Genomic DNA, 16677 nt, shown 5'->3' with positions numbered 1-16677 from the left:
TGGGGATTATGGAGAATATTTGTCATTAGGAGAAAGAGAGAAGGGGAGGGAGAGACAGAGATGAAGCGAGTGAGTTCTCAAAAATAAATATTCCTATCCAAATCTGGTGTAAAATATTAAATTGTGTAATTTTACCAATTGCAATATATGGAATGGAGGTTTGGGGCCCTAATCAAGAGACCCATCATCTCTCATTAACCTTCAGTTTGACATTGTTCTTGCCATGCCTTGGAGATTGGATCATAGAGAGCGTCCATTATGATGTCTGTCTTCCAGAAGATAATATCCTCCAATATCTCTCCATCTTCAACTCATCTCCCTGTCTCTTTCTCTCTCTCTCTCTCTTCTAAAAACAGACTTTCCACTCATTCATTCTATTCATTCAGGTGGGGGGAGTGGTTGGCTCTGTATCTCAGGACTTCATGTCCTCAGTACACCTCAGATTCCCGGTGGGTCAGGACGTTGGGGAGATGTTGGGCTGATGTCACCGACCAACAAAAGCCACTGTGCAGAGCAGGCTCCTCCCTAAGCCTCTCTAAAGACTGAAGGGTTTATTCATGTCTGCAGATGGTTTTTCATATCAGCCGTTAAGACGGAGACCATTTAGCTTTTTTTCTCTCTCAATTTTTGTTACTTAGAATGTCTTGTTTGTTTTGTTATTATGTCTTTTCCCTTCCTTTTTTCTCTGACGTAGTTTTAAACGCTGTAATTATCTGCTCGGATAACACCAGAGAATTTGATAGAGTCCATTTTCCATTAGTAAGTCCCACTGCCTCCCCTCACTTTAGTGGGAAAAGAGGAGCATTTGGGGCCGCTGTCGTCACCACCGGGAAAAAAACACATTTGTCAAATCTCACTGGTCTTCTCCAATTTTTTATTTTTACTTTTACGTATTTCACACTATTCGTCACATGGAACTGGTTGAGCAATTTAAAGTTCCTCCACAAATATGCCACTGTGTTCTTTAATCCAATATTATCTCACACAGTTTTTTATAGTCTTTTTTGAGGAGTTATGTAATAAAAAAAACAAGCTGCATTACAACACTCACTTTGTGCAGACAGGTTCCTTTGGCTGAAAATCTTGTGATCAATTCCGCTCACACTTTGTACTCTGTGTTAAACGATTTCTGTGTGTGCGTGTGTGTGTATGCGCGCGTGTGTGATAAACGAGGACCAGGCTTCCCATTCCATTTCTCGTTGTTGTCATCTTGTTGTTTCTGCCTCGTACATTTTACACGGAGGAGGTTTACCTTGCTTTTCTGCTCAGTAACTCCAGACCTTGACCCTCCAGGCCTTGTTTAATCTGTGGAGGCCATGGAGGCGACAGACTGTGAAATAGTGGTATTTTCCTCTGTCGGGGAGTCTTATCACCTCAATGAAATTGGTTATCTCCTCTGCTAGACTTGCATGTTCTGTTCATGAAGCTTCAAAGGGGAGAATTACTTAATCGTTTCTTGTGGTAATAGCTCTTCTTGAAGCGTTTATCTTCTTTCCACCCACACCATGTTTCCCATCCTTTCACTGAAAAGACCTGTGGTCTAGTGATGTGGCCGTGTCTGTATACGCGTGTGGTTCTGTGTGTGACATTGGCTTTATAGTGTGTGAATGTGTTTGTTCATGCAGGTTGTTCAGTAGAACACCCTGTTGGTTGTTTCTCTCACCCTACCTGAACTCCCTGTGCTGTGTCTGGTGATTACCCTGGGGCGGCAGGGTAGCCTAGTGGTTAGAGCGTTGGACTAGTAACCGGAAGGTTGCAAGTTCAAACCCCCGAGCTGACAAGGTACAAATATGTTGTTCTGCCCCTGAACAGGCAGTTAACCCGCTGTTCCTAGGCCGTCATTGAAAATAAGAATTTGTTCTTAACTGACTTGCCTGGTTAAATAAAGGTAAAATAAAAAAATAAAAAAATAAACCTAAAGAGTCACCTCTAAGCATTAACACACAGCATTATAGGAAGTATCCCATTTATCTGTGTGACCCAGTCATTGTATTCACCGCCACCCAGGCTAAGGCTACTATGTAGTGCTGCTTGGTATTCATGCTCATGCTACGTTAGCTATTAGCTAACAGCCCCATAGGAAGTGTCTCTCTATTTGTATCCGGTCATGACAGCTACTGTATGGACACCTGTTATACCCATCACTATCCTCTAGATGGTTTTGTACATTTTGTATTACGTCACTGAACATTTGTGTCTAAACCAAATAAACATGAGTTATGAGCTGACTGCCCTTTAGGAAACCACATGGTAGTTAGTACTCAGTGCTCTGCACCCACACAGACCTGCATGCTCTCGATGGGTTTGGACATTATGTATCATGACCGGAGTGTTTGTGTACAAAACCATTAGCTAACCGGCTAGCACCGCAATACTCTTACACACACCACCACTCTCTCACCACATTCGACCTTTAGTTCTAACTGGCCGTAGAATTCAGAGAGAAGCCAAACAGTGAATGGGTTTGGACACAGTCGAACCCTCCTCTTTGTGTGTGTGTTGGTGCGTGCGTTTGTTCGTGTTTGTTTGTGTGCATAGCCATGCTCCATTATGTCTGAACTTTATGACGATGGCCCACAGAGAATGTCTCTGACGGGAACACCATTGAACTGTGGGCCACTGTTTTTTGACATTGTGCCTCTGGGCAGGGTGTCCGGGCAACTGTTACCGATGACAACACGACCTAAAGTTACCGATAACAACGAAACCTTTAACTCCATTTAGATATTTATCATATATACAGTGAGGGGGAAAAGTATTTGATCCCCTGCTGATTTTGTACGTTTGCCCACTGACAAAGAAATGATCAGTCTATAATTTTAATGGTATGTTATTTGAACAGTGAGAGACAGAATAACAACAAAAGAATCCAGAAAAACGCATGTCAAAAATGTTAGAAATTGATTTGCATTTTAATGAGGGAAATAAGTATTTGACCCCCTCTCAATCAGAAAGATTTCTGGCTCCCAGGTGTCTTTTATACAGGTAACGAGCTGAGATTAGGAGCACAGTGCTCCTAATCCCAGTTTGTTACCTGTATAAAAGACACCTGTCAACAAAAGCAATCAATCAATCAGATTTCAAACACTCCACCATGGCCAAGACCAAAGATGTCAGGGACAAGATTGTAGACCTACACAAGGCTGGAATGGACTACAAGACCATCGCCAAGCAGCTTGGTGAGAAGGTGACAACAGTTGGTGTGATTATTCGCAAATGGAAGAAACATAAAATAACTGTCAATCTCCCTCGGCCTGGGGCTCCATGCAAGATCTCACCTTGTGGAGTTGCAATGATCATGAGAACGGTGAGGAATCAGCCCAGAACTACACGGGAGGATCTTGTCAATGATCTCAAGGCAGCTGGGACCATAGTGACCAAGAAAACAATTGGTAACACACTACGCCGTGAAGGACTGAAATCCAGCAGCGCCCGCAAGGTCCCCCTGCTCAAGAAAGCACATATACATGCCCGTCTGAAGTTTTCCAATGAACATCTGAATGATTCAGAGGACAACTGGGTGAAAGTGTTGTGGTCAGATGAGACCAAAATGGAGCTCTTTGGCATCAACTCAACTCGCTGTGTTTGGAGGAGGAATGCTGCCTATGACCCCAAGAACACCATCCCCACCGTCAAACATGGAGGTGGAAACATTATGCTTTGGGGGTATTTTTCTGCTAAGGGGACAGGACAACTTCACCGCATCAAAGGGACGATGGACGGGGCCATGTACCGTCAAATCGTGGGTGAGAACCTCCATCCCTCAGCCAGGACATTGAAAATGGGTCGTGGATGGGTATTCCAGCATGACAATGACCCAAAACACACGGCCAAGGCAACAAAGGAGTGGCTCAAGAAGAAGCACATTAAGGTCCTGGAGTGGCCTAGCCAGTCTCCAGACCTTAATCCCATAGAAAATCTGTGGAGGGAGCTGAAGGTTTGAGTTGCCAAACGTCAGCCTCGAAATCTTAATGACTTGGAGAAGATCTGCAAAGGGGAGCGGGACAAAATCCCTCCTGAGATGTGTGTAAACCTGGTGGCCAACCGCAAGAAACGTCTGACCTCTGTGATTGCCAACAAGGGTTTTGCCACCAAGTACTAAATCATGTTTTGCCGAGGGGTCAAATAATTATTTCCCTCATTAAAATGCAAATCAATTTATAACATTTTTGACATGCGTTTTTCTGGATTCTTTTGTTGTTATTCTGTCTCTCACTGTTCAAATAAACCTACCATTAAAATTATAGACTGATCAATTCTTTGTCAGTGAGCAAACGTACAAACTCAGCAGGGGATCAAATACTTTTTTCCCTCACTGTATATTTCACATTTAAAGGTATTCTGCTCAGGAGATCTACCAATGTGAATAGAGGATGTACATCTACTGTGAAGCATATAGACCCACTTAGAAAGTATTCCATCCATCATAGTGGTGCAGGGCAGGCTAGGGAAAAATCTACACATTGTCCCTCACTCCTCACTCCCATATCACCCTGGCTCCTTCAAGACAGAGTAGGTGAGCGGAGTTGAGCGGTTGGCTATCTGCTCATTGCTCATGGAGCACCGCTTCGGCACTCCATGTCCTTTCCAACCGCTCCAAATTCGCTCCATTCATTAACATCACAATTTAACCAACACCCATCTATTTTTTGTGACGACCTGGACCTACCATTTGGTTTTGAAGTATTGAAACCAAACCATACACAAGCATTTCGCTACACCCGCAATAACATCTGCTAAACACGTGTATGTGAGCAATACATTTGATTTGATATGGTTTGAATGAAAAGTATTTTAATAAACAGGAATAGGTGAATGTAAGAAGCGCTCATCATTTCAAATGGGCTACATGTCATATTAAACAGCATATTAACACTAAATAGGTCAGGCGCCAGACAGGGAGACTAAGAAGGAACAAAAATGATTATTTAGGCTGTATCATTTCAATTATTTCAAGGCTATAGCTACAAATAAATAAATTGTGAAGCATTTGTGAATGTGACACACTAGGCTTCGTAGGGAGTCAGGGACATTAAGCGCTCAGCATTTAAACACCATTTCTTTGTATTAAATAATTATAGTCTATAAATTGCCTATATAGGCTGTGACTTACTTAAGAAATAAGGCACGAGGAAGTGTGGTATATGGCCAATATACCACGGCTAAGGACGGGTCTTATGCATGACGCAACGCAGAGTGTCTGGATACAGCCCTTAGCTGTGGTATATTGGCCATATACCACAAACCCCAGAGGTGCCTTATTGCTATTATAAACTTGTTACCAATGTAATTAGAGCAGTAAAAATAAATGTTTTGTCATACCCGTGGTATACAGTCTGATATACTACGGCTGTCAGCCAATCAGCATTCAGAGTTCGAACCATCCAGATTATAGTTAGAATTAAAAGAAAAATGCCTTATTGGGCTCAGTTTACAGTGCCTTTGAATTCATTTTTAGAAACCCAAGTTTCGACAGAGTCTGTGGCTTCAGGCTCATTCCATGGTGCCTGGAGAGCAGGCCTGCAGCAGAGAATATTCCGAGCTTGCAGAGCCACTGGGGAAGCTAAACACCCTTTTGGCCACTCTTGCCAGGCTGGTTTTTAGGCAAAATAACCCAATCAAAACAGAAAGCTCCTTGAAAGTTGGAATATGCCAGATTTATTGGGCCCAAATCAATTATGGTCTATTGTATAGATAATAGAACAAAAATAAAGGAATCTTTTAAGAGATCCGATTTTGTTTAGAAATACTTTGCTACAATGACACTTAATTAGCTATCCACCTCATTCCTTTCTTTTGGCATATGCACGTAGTAAGTAGCCTACACCATCATGCTTTCGGGATATTTGTTTTTTCAGATTCCACAATGATTCTTACATCACCACACTACATCACCACACTCTCTCTCTTGCTCTTGGTCCTCATCTTTGTAAGTCACCTTGATTTTGCACCTGTGTGTTTTTTTAAATTAAAATATTTAGGGAACTTCATGACAGTAGCTAAAGCAAGGGGTTATAGCAGCACCCAAGTAGACTACAAATGCATGCTGGGCCGGGCATGCCCTGAGCTCGTGAAGTGAGCTCTACTGGAGCGAAATTGGAGCGGGCGCGAAGGCCGAAGCTCCAGCCTTTGGGATTCTCGCTCCTCACTCCAGTCAAATTGGGCACGTTCCACTCCCCGCTCTGCTCCAACTCCGCTCTGCTCACATACTCTGCTTCAGGGGTCCTTCTGTCTGCGTCAGTCCTCTCCTCTCCCAAATGGTGGAGTGATTGTTGTCGGTGACATATCTAACCGTTCCTCTTTTCCCCTCTCATTCTTTCTCCTCACAGGGAATTAAGCCGGACAGCTTCTTCAAAGTAAAAGTCCCTGAGTTGAAAGGGATCATAGAGGGATGCATCCGCATAAATACAGACCAGAGGTAGAGTAATCAGATAGGAATTCTCTTTACTCACCTTACCTCAGACATCCGCTTTCAGTCTGGCACTGCGGTGGTGTGGTATCAAATGTTGGAAAGATTCTAGGTTGAAGTGTGTGTGTGTGTGTGTGTGTGTGTGTGTGTGTGTGTGTGTGCGCGTATTCTTAATGTGTGCAAACATTAGACCGACAGTTTTGTTCCTCCTAGACAAAGGATATTATACCTGTCAAGCTAGTTTGTCCAGACTCTTTGTCGCTCTCTCTCCAACATTAATCTAAGGGCGCTGACATTGAAACAAAATCAATTGTATCAGTCTCAGCCAACAACTGTGTAAATGCCCTCAAGAAAACAGTTTTATGATTAGCTTTTCTATTTTCTCATTCTCTTTCAAAGCATTGATCGAATTATGTTATGAGCTAAAAATTACAGTGAGAAACGACTTCAGACATAATTCAAATGTTGTCAGGTTTCAGGCCCCCTGGGGTTCCAATGAGATGACACCTGACCTGTTGTTAAATAGGGGCACATTACATTACACACCTATCCATCTCTCTCCTTTGGCTGTGTGTCAATAGTCTAAAGTGGCACAGAGTCTGACTCACCACATGCACCCACCTATAGTAAAATACTGTTTTTGTCCCCCATGTTTAGTTAATGACTATAAAAAGAACAGACTGAGAAAATACAGTAATATTCAATTCAATGGATTATAGAACTAAGAAAACGGTGGCCTCTCCAGGTACACCATCCAAGACCTGCTGGAACACACCTTCTTCAAGGAGAACAATGGCGTCCACGTTGAGCTGGCGGAGGAGGACGACACGGTGAAGTCTGGCCTGAAGCTGTGGCTGCGTATGGACGACACCAAGAAGCTGCATGGGAAGTACAAGGACAACAACGCCATCGAGTTCCTGTTTGAACTCTACAAGGACGTACCCGAGGAGGTGGCCCAGGAGATGGTGGGTTGTTGATGGATTTCCGGATCCCTTTCACATTTTGTGGATCTCAAGTGTCAAGTTCACTGATTGCTCTCCCCCTCTCCCTAACCTTCTCCCTCACCACCCCCTTTCCTTCCATCTCCCTCATCCTCTCCCCCCTCCCCCTAGGTGGTGCTGGGCTTCGTCTGTGAGGCAGATTACAAGCTGGTGGCCAAAGCCATCCGGGACCGCGCCACCGCCATCAAGCGGCAGCGGGAGAAGCAGCGCCGGATGGCCGAGGAGGCCTTGCGCCAACAACAGGAAACTGTCATTGAGGAAGAACCAGAGTTGGCCCCCGAGCCAGAACCGCCCACCCCCAAACCTCAAATAGCCCTTCCCATTAAACAGCCCGCCCCTGTCTCGGCACCCCCTGCCCAGAGTCTGCCCACTCCGATGGTGTCGAGGCCGGTGATATCCGTGGCTAACGGCTCGGTGGATTCGGGGATAAATGCCAGCTTCACAGCAGAGACGGAGGAGCAGGAGGCAGACCAGCGGCTGCACTACAACATCAGACACGCCAGCTACTCCTCTGCCACGTGTGAGGATGCACTCAATATACCAGTGGTTCTCAAACTTCTCCTTCGGGGACCCTCGGACGTGACCTAGCTCAACTGATTCATCTATTCAAGGGCTTGATGATCCGTTAACAAGTTGAATCAGGGGTGCTAGCTCTGGAGCGGCTGGGGGTATCCAAGGAGAGGTTTGAGAACCACTGCACTATACTGTAATCACATGGTCATGTATAGCAGACACATTTATCCCAACCTTGTGTCGCTTCGTAGCTGAACTCCTGAAGCTACACATTTGCCCACAGACAGCATGTACAGTCGAGCCTTCTCATGTCTAGGCAACATGCAAAGTGCATTGGCCTGGCCTATAACGCAGATAGATAAGCATGGTCCACAAGTTTACCATAAAAAAATATAAAGAACACAGATATCCTATTCACACAACCTTCAAGATTAGTACTTTGGGCACATACTCGCTGATATATGTGGAAGGTTCAGCCCTGGATTCGGTATTACAGTATCACAGCTGCACTGTGTGTGTATGTGTGTGCATGGGCCCACGTGTTTCCTTATATCTGTACTGGAAACTGTTGGCTCAACAGACTTTGCCTAGGGCACGTGCTACATAGCCCTGTGTAGATCCCATGTGTGTGCATGGGCCCACGTGTTTCCTTATATCTGTACTGGAAACTGTTGGCTCAACAGACTTTGCCTAGGGCACGTGCTACATAGCCCTGTGTAGATCCCATGTGTGTGCATGGGCCCACGTGTTTCCTTATATCTGTACTGGAAACTGTTGGCTCAACAGACTTTGCCTAGGGCACGTGCTACATAGCCCTGTGTAGATCCTATGTGTGTGCATGGGCCCACGTGTTTCCTTATATCTGTACTGGAAACTGTTGGCTCAACAGACTTTGCCTAGGGCACGTGCTACATAGCCCTGTGTAGATCCTATGTGTTTTTTATATATTTCTTAAGTAGGCCAATCTTTTGCAGTTATGCCTCTGTCCATTTGTTGTGGTTACCCTCTAGCCCTGCTAATCCATGTAGCCGTCCCTCACGGTGCCTGTTAGTGGAGCCCAAAAAGGACCCCTTTGGATTTTTTTTCATGAACAAATAACAAGAAACATTGAGTATACATTATTTCCAGACAAGACTTAACTTTTACAGTATATGTTGAACACAGTCAGGGTTACATGGCATAAAGAATGTTAATGTTAACGCCTGTCTGTCTCTTCCCTCCCACTTCCCTTCCTTTAACCATGGTGTCTCCATGGCAGCCGACTGCGAAATGGATGGCTACCTGAGCTCCTCTGGCTTCCAGGATCCCGGGGATCCCCATCTCCAGCCTCCTGTTAATTTCGCCCCTTCCTCCATCACTCCTGTTCCGTTGCCCCTGGAGAGCCCTCGCATCGAGGCCCTGGCCATCAAGGCTCCTCCCCCTGACGCTCCACCAATCCCAGCTCTCCGCTTCCCCTCGGTAGGTAGCCTGTATGAAGTTCTTGAGGTTTATATTTCTATGGATGTAAAGCTCAACAGTCCAAATATTAATTATCATGACTTCTTATAACTGTTATATTTAAGCAATAAAGCCCGGGGGGGTGTGGTGTATGGCCAATATACCATGGCTAAGGGCTGTTCTTGGACACAGCCCTTATATGGCCAATATACCACAGCTATCACAAACCACAGAGGTGCCGTATTGCTATTATAAACTGGTTACCAACGTAGTTAGAGAAGTAAAAATAAATGTTTTGTCATATAACACAGCTGTCAACCAATCAGCATTCAGGGCTCGAACCAGCCAGTTTATAAAAGGTGTTATATCCAGTTAGGACTCTTACACAACACCTTACCAGGAAAGTTTCTGGGCCCTACTAGTTATATATAACGAGGATATGTGTTTATGATTAGAGTGATGAGTTGATAAGCCATTAATGTTTAATTGTAGCACCCTACCTCAACAGACTATTCTGACCCTCTGCCCCTCCCCCAGAGTATCGCTGTATCCAACACTACCATGCCCCAGTCAGGAAATGCCAGTGGTTTCTCTTCTCCTGTCGACAGGTAACCCAAACACATGTAGAACCTTCCATGATGGGGGTGTTGTTCAGGGTATAAAGAAAGGCAAAGGCCTGCCCCACACACCTTATGGCCAGTATCTAAGTATAATGTGATGTGTGTATGGCAGTGTTGCAATCAAGACAACAAAGGCCCAACAAAGGAACAAACATTTCAAATGTACTATAGAAATATACAACCACTATGCGAGCACTTTGCTGCTTTTAACTAGTTAAATTAAATAAATAAAAGTCTAATGGGTATCTCTGCAGTTAACACACATTTCCGGTAATATTTATTAAAACAGGACAGGTGTGAGTGAACTTGAAGGGGATCTTTTTTAGAGCCTGTGTGTTGTTCTCTATCCCCATGGGAAATAGCGAGCGAGTCTGTTGTGGCGAACAACACTTTGATGAATGATGCCACGTGAATGTCTGTTTAAAGAGCTCCGTTGGAGTGTGCTTCCTTTTCTCCTGTGACTCACCTAACACACACACTCACCTAACACACACTCACCTAACACGCACACTCACCTAACACACACACAACACACACACTCACCTAACACACACACTCACCTAACACACACACTCACCTAACACACACACTCACCTAACACACACACACACCTAACGCACACTCACCTAACACACACACACACCTAACACACACTCACCTAACACACACACTCACCTAACACACACACACACCTAACACACACACACCTAACACACACACACCTAACGCACACTCACCTAACGCACACTCACCTAACACACACTCACCTAACACACACACACACCTAACGCACACTCACCTAACACACACACACACCTAACACACACTCACCTAACACACACACACACCTAACACACACACACACACCTAACACACACACACCTAACACACACTCACCTAACACACACACACACCTAACACACACACACACACACTCTCTCTCTCCCCCATCCTCCCCCTGCCCTCATCCTCCAATTACCCCATTTCCTGTGTGCAATTGGAGCGAGAGTGGAGCAAGAGGCATCAGAGCACTTCCTTCCCTTCAGGTGCCTTTCTGAATGTAATCCATAATGGTCTCGGGGGAGAAGGTCAATGGTCTTAATAGGCTTTTCCTTCTGGGAGCTGGGTGGGATGGACATAACCTTTTAATAGGAGTTAGAAGACTCTCAGGGGTTTGTTTGGCGATACACTACAGCCTCATTAGTAACCAGTTCATTATTAGTTGTGTAGTATAAATAAGACTAGAAGTAGACATTAGTAGTAGTAGTAGTAGTAGTAGTAGTTGTTGTACTTTCAGTAGTAGTAGTTGTATTGGTACTGTAAGTGCTAGTAGTCAACATTTTTGTAGTGGTGGTAGTAGTGTAGGTGTTCTTATAGCAATAGTTAGTATTATCAATAACAAAATGACAGTGTTCATCTCCTGGGCAGTTGTCATAAACCACTTCCTGATTATCCCCACAGCTATGCCTCTGATGTGACATCAGGCTTGAGTGATGGCAATGAGGGCCTATCAGAAAAGAGTGCCAACAAACGTACCGGTACCAAGCTCTTCAGGAGGAGAGCCCGCTCACGCTTACGAATCACTGGGGTATGGAATGTCTGTCTGTCTGTCTGTCTGTCTGTCTGTCTGTCTGTCTGTCTGTCTGTCTGTCTGTCTGTCTGTCTGTCTGTCTGTCTGTCTGTCTGTCTGTCTGTCTGTCTGTCTGTCTGTCTGTCTGTCTGTCTGTGCAGTTGTAATGAATTAATCACATACAAAGAGGATTGCAATCCAAGTCATCCTTGGTCTTGTAAAGTGGCTACGTGTTCTGAGTGGATAAACTCTCGTTTTTCTCCTGTCCTTCCAGTTGTCTGACAAAGTGGACCGTGTGGTAGAGTGTCAGCTCCAGACTCATAACAGTAAGATGGTGACCTTTAAGTTTGACCTGGACGGAGACAACCCGGAGGACATTGCTGCTGTCATGGTGTGTGCGTGCGTGCATGCACGTATATTTAACTCAACTATTTCTTATCCACTGAGCTACTGTAAGCTCATCCAGTGTTACAAAACATTGGGCTTTTTTCAAGCAGATCAATAACTTCCCAGAGAACACAGAAGAACACTATGCTTGCTCCTTGAGAATATAACATCTAATTATCCAATCAATGAAATAGTATTTACTGTGTAAGAAAGTGAAACTGACCATGGATTCCAGCAAGATCTCTCACAGTTTTGGAAAGAATATTGTTTGGCCTTGGCCCTGGGAACGCATGGTTAACGGTTTTGATTGAATATGACCCAGTCATGAGGGATCATTTCTCTAATCCTTAAAACAGCAGTTGCTCACATCATGGAGTTGGTGGGATTAAAACAAGCTGAAAATGACCGCAGAGAACCATTTTGAATTGGTGCACTGCAAAAAGTGACATCTAAACAAGCCGAAATGTCTTATATTGAGTGATAATTCATACCAAGCGAAATTACGCCATTGGCAGATTGCTTATTTTAACCTATAAAAGGCTTAATACATGTAATTTATCTTATTTCAAGATATTTTCCAAGATATTTTACCTTAATATGAAATAGTATAACATATCTTGAAACATTTATTGAAATAAGATAAATTACTTGTATTATACCGTTTTTAGGTTCAATAAGCAAATTGATCTACCAATGACAATGAATAATTTAGCTTGGTACAAAAAAACTATGTATATTTTTTTAATCATTTAATATATACGATATTTAGGCTTGCTTAGATACTGTTTTCTCTCTTGTCATCTGAATATGGTGTCCTGTATTTTATGTTGTTGTGTCCATCTCATCTCAACATACAGGTAACTGCCAAAATAATGGAAACACTTTAAATGAGGGATAAAAAATATACTGAAAGTAGGTGCTTCCACACAGGTGTGGGTCCTGAGTTAATTAAGCAATTAACATCCCATCATGCTTAGGGTCATGTACAAAAATCCTGGGCAGGCTATTATTTTGGCTACCATGACTATGTCCCATAGGATGACAATGCCCCCATCCACAGGGCACGAGTGGTCACCAAATAGTTTGATGAGCATGAAAACACTAAACCATATGCCATGGCTGTTTGTCACCAGATCTCAACCCAATTGAACACTTATGGGAGATTCTGGAGCGGTGCCCGAGAGTGTTTTCCACTACCATCAACAAAACACCAAATGATGACATTTCTTATGGAAGAATGGTCTTGCATCCCTCCAATAGACTTCCAAACACTTGTTGAATCTATGCCAAGGTGCATTGAAGCTGTTCTGGCTCATGGTGGCCCAACACCCTATTAAGACTATTGGACCAGGTCTCTCTTGAAAAAGAGATGTTATCTCAATGAGAAAACCTGTATAAATAAAGGTCAAATAAAAAGACACTTTATGTTGATGTTCCACTTTACTTTGGCAGTTACCTGTACAATGCACTTTGCATTGTACTTGCAAAATTAGTTTCAAAACTAGTGTGTATGAAATCTATCGACTCACTGCTCCAATAGCCATCTGCCTATGTGGTAGCCCTGACACATGGCTATAGACTCCTATAGCGGCTACGAGTCTACAGCCATGTTTCAGGGCTAGCTAAGTGGGTGTCTGTTATGAAATCCTTACAACAACAAGCAAAGATGATTGTTTACTCACTTTCAAAATCTTCCTTTCTTTCTTCCCTAACTTTGTCCATCTGTGTCCGTGTTTGTCTCAATCGTCAAATCTAACTGTTCCTTCACTCATATCTGTTTTATGGATTGAATGATTCATTTACTGATTGATTGACTGATTTAACTCCCTCAGGTCCACAATGAGTTCATCCTTCCCTCTGAGCAGGAGGGCTTCATCTACCGCATGCGTGACATCATCAAGCGTGCAGAGGCCCTGATGAAGAGGGGTGAGCCCCTGAGTCTGGGGGACGCTGCCCACCAGCTCTACCCCTACCTCAGCGAAGTGGGCACCCTGTCCGCCTCGCAGGTCAGTGCCATAGACATACATCATTGGTTAGTGCCACGATGCCAGATTAACCACTGCTGCTGCCCATTGTTGGCATGGTCCACATGTGCATATAGCTGTACAGAGACCAAACAAAACACAATACAGTGTGTTAAAAACCTGTACTATTACCACCAGTAGAACCTGCATATCAATCATTTGTGAAGCATCTATGTAGGGTTCATGAAAACTTAAGCCTTAAAAGTCATATTTTTATGTGGGACCAACAATAGTTACAAAACCAACCATCTATACTGAACAAAACTAAAAACTCAACATGCAACGATTTCTACGATTTCACCGAATTTGAGTTCATATAAGGAAATCAGTCAATAGAAATAAATTCATTAGGACCTAATCTATTGGTTTCACATGACTGGGCAGGGGTGCAGCCATGGGTGGGCCTAGGAGGGCATAGGGCCACCCACTTGGGAGCCAGTTCCCCCAACAAAAGGGCTTTGTTCCAGACAGAAATACTGCTCAGCATCTCCCTCCCCCTCCTCAGACAATCCCGCAGGTGAAGAAGCCGTATGTCCTGGGCTAGCGTGGTTACTTGTGGTCTGTTGGATATACAGCCAAATTCTCTAAAACAACATTGGAGGCGGCTTATGGTAGAGAAATGAACATTAAATTCTCTGGCAACAGCTCTGTTGGACATTCCTGCAGTCAGCATGCCAACTGCACACTCCCTCAAAACTTGAGACATCTGTGGCATTGTGTTGTGTGACCAAACTGAACATGTTAGAGTGGCCTTTTAATATCCTCAGCACAAGGTGCACCTGTGTAATTATCATGCTGTTTAATCAGCTTCTTGATAGGCCACACCTGTCAGGAAGGAGAAATGCTCACTAACAAGGAAATGAACAAATTTATGCATTTTTTTAGAAAAATAAGCTTTTTGTGCATTTGGAACAATTCTGGGATCTTTTATTTCAGCTCGTGGAAAAGAGAATAACACTTTACATGTTGCATTTAAATTGTTGTTCAGTGTATATATACAGTTGAAGTCGGAAGTTTACAGACACTTAGGTTGGAGTCAATAAAACTCGTTATTCAACCACTCCACAAATTTCTTGTAACAAACTATAGTTTTGGAGAGTCGATTAGGACATCTACTTTGTGCATGACACAAGTTATTTTCCAACAATTGTTTACAGACAGATTATTTCACTTATAATTCACTGTATCATCATTCCAGTGGGTCAGAAGTTACATACACAAAGTTGACTTTGCCTCTAAACAGCTTGGAAAATTCCAGAAAAGTATATCATGGCTTTAGAAGCTTCTGATAGGCTATTTGACATAATTTGAGTCAATAGGAGGTGTACCTGTGGATGTATTTCAAGGCCAACCTTCAAACTCAGTGCCTCTTTGCTTGACATCATGGGAAAATCCAAAGAAATCAGCCAAGACCTCAGAAACAAAATTGTGGACCTCCACAAATCTGGTTCATCCTTGGGAGCAATTTCCAAACAACTGAAGGTACCACAATCATCTGCACAAACAATAGTACTCAAGTATAAACACCATGGGACTACGCAGCCGTCATACCGCTCAGCAAGGAGACGTGTTCTGTCTCCTAGAGATGAACGTACTTTGGTGCGAAAGGTGCAAATCAATCCCAGAACAACAGCAAAGGACCTTGTGAAGATGCTGGAGGAAACCGGCACAAAAGTATGTAAATCCACAGTAAAACGAGTCCTATATCGACATAACCTGAAAGGCCGCTCAGCAAGGAAGAAGCCACTGCTCCAAAACCGCCATAAAAAAGCCAGACTACGGTTTGCAACTGCACATGGGTCAAAGATCGTACCTTTTGGAGAAATGTCCTCTGGTCTGATGAAACAAAAATAGAACTGTTTGGCCATAATGACAATCGTTATGTTTGGAGGAAAAAGGGGGAGGCTTGCAAGCAGAAGAACACCATCCCAACCAAGAAGCACGGGGGTGTCAGCATCATGTTGTGGGGTGCTTTGCTGCAGGAGGGACTGGTGTACTTCACAATATAGATAGCAACATGAGGAAGGAAAATTATGTGAATATATTGAAGCAACATCTCAAGACATCAGTCAGGAAGTGAAAGCTTGGTTGCAAATGGGTCTTCCAAATGGACAATGACCCCAAGTATACTTCCAAAGTTGTGGCAAAATGGCTTAAGGACAACAAAGTCAAGGTATTGGAGTGGCCATCACAAAGCCCTGACCTCAATCCTATAGAAAATTTATGAGCAGAACTGACAAAGCGTGTGCGAGCCTGGAGGCCTACAAACCTGACTCAGTTACACCAGCTCAGTCAGGAGGAATCGGCCAAAATCCACCCAACTTATTGTGGGAAACTTGTGGAAGGCTACCTGAAACGTTTCCGCTACAAGACCATGGTGCTTGCCTACGGAGCTGTGAGGGGAACGGCACCTCAGTACCTCCAGGCTCTGATCAGGCCCTACACCCAAACAAGGGCACTGCGTTCATCCACCTCTGGCCTGCTCGCCTCCCTACCACTGAGGAAGTACAGTTCCCGCGCAGCCCAGTCAAAACTGTTCGCTGCTCTGGCCCCCCAATGGTGGAACAAACTCCCTCACGACGCCAGGACAGCGGAGTCAATCACCACCTTCCGGAGACACCTGAAACCCCACCTCTTTCAGGAATACCTAGGATAGGATAAAGTAATCCTTCTCACCCCCCCTTAAAATATTTAGATGCACTATTGTAAAGTGGCT

The 16677-nt window shown here is 43.9% G+C and overlaps 1 protein-coding gene across 1 annotated transcript in view; it reads left to right on the top strand.

The window, feature by feature from the left end:
* Nucleotides 1-16677, top strand: part of LOC115110365 (serine/threonine-protein kinase WNK4-like) — a 70581-nt gene that overhangs the window by 43696 nt on the left and 10208 nt on the right. Inside the window, 8 exon segments of the mRNA XM_065006511.1 lie at nucleotides 6330-6418; nucleotides 7155-7374; nucleotides 7522-7930; nucleotides 9182-9381; nucleotides 9898-9968; nucleotides 11442-11568; nucleotides 11825-11941; nucleotides 13770-13943. Of these exon segments, the coding sequence (XP_064862583.1) occupies nucleotides 6330-6418; nucleotides 7155-7374; nucleotides 7522-7930; nucleotides 9182-9381; nucleotides 9898-9968; nucleotides 11442-11568; nucleotides 11825-11941; nucleotides 13770-13943 (1407 nt within the window).

Source organism: Oncorhynchus nerka, linkage group LG21 (assembly GCF_034236695.1).
Source record: "Oncorhynchus nerka isolate Pitt River linkage group LG21, Oner_Uvic_2.0, whole genome shotgun sequence".
In the NCBI taxonomy this organism is placed as follows: Eukaryota; Metazoa; Chordata; class Actinopteri; order Salmoniformes; family Salmonidae; genus Oncorhynchus; species Oncorhynchus nerka.
The sequence above is the reverse complement of the archived record's forward strand: the minus strand, read 5'-3'. Positions and strand labels throughout refer to the sequence as shown.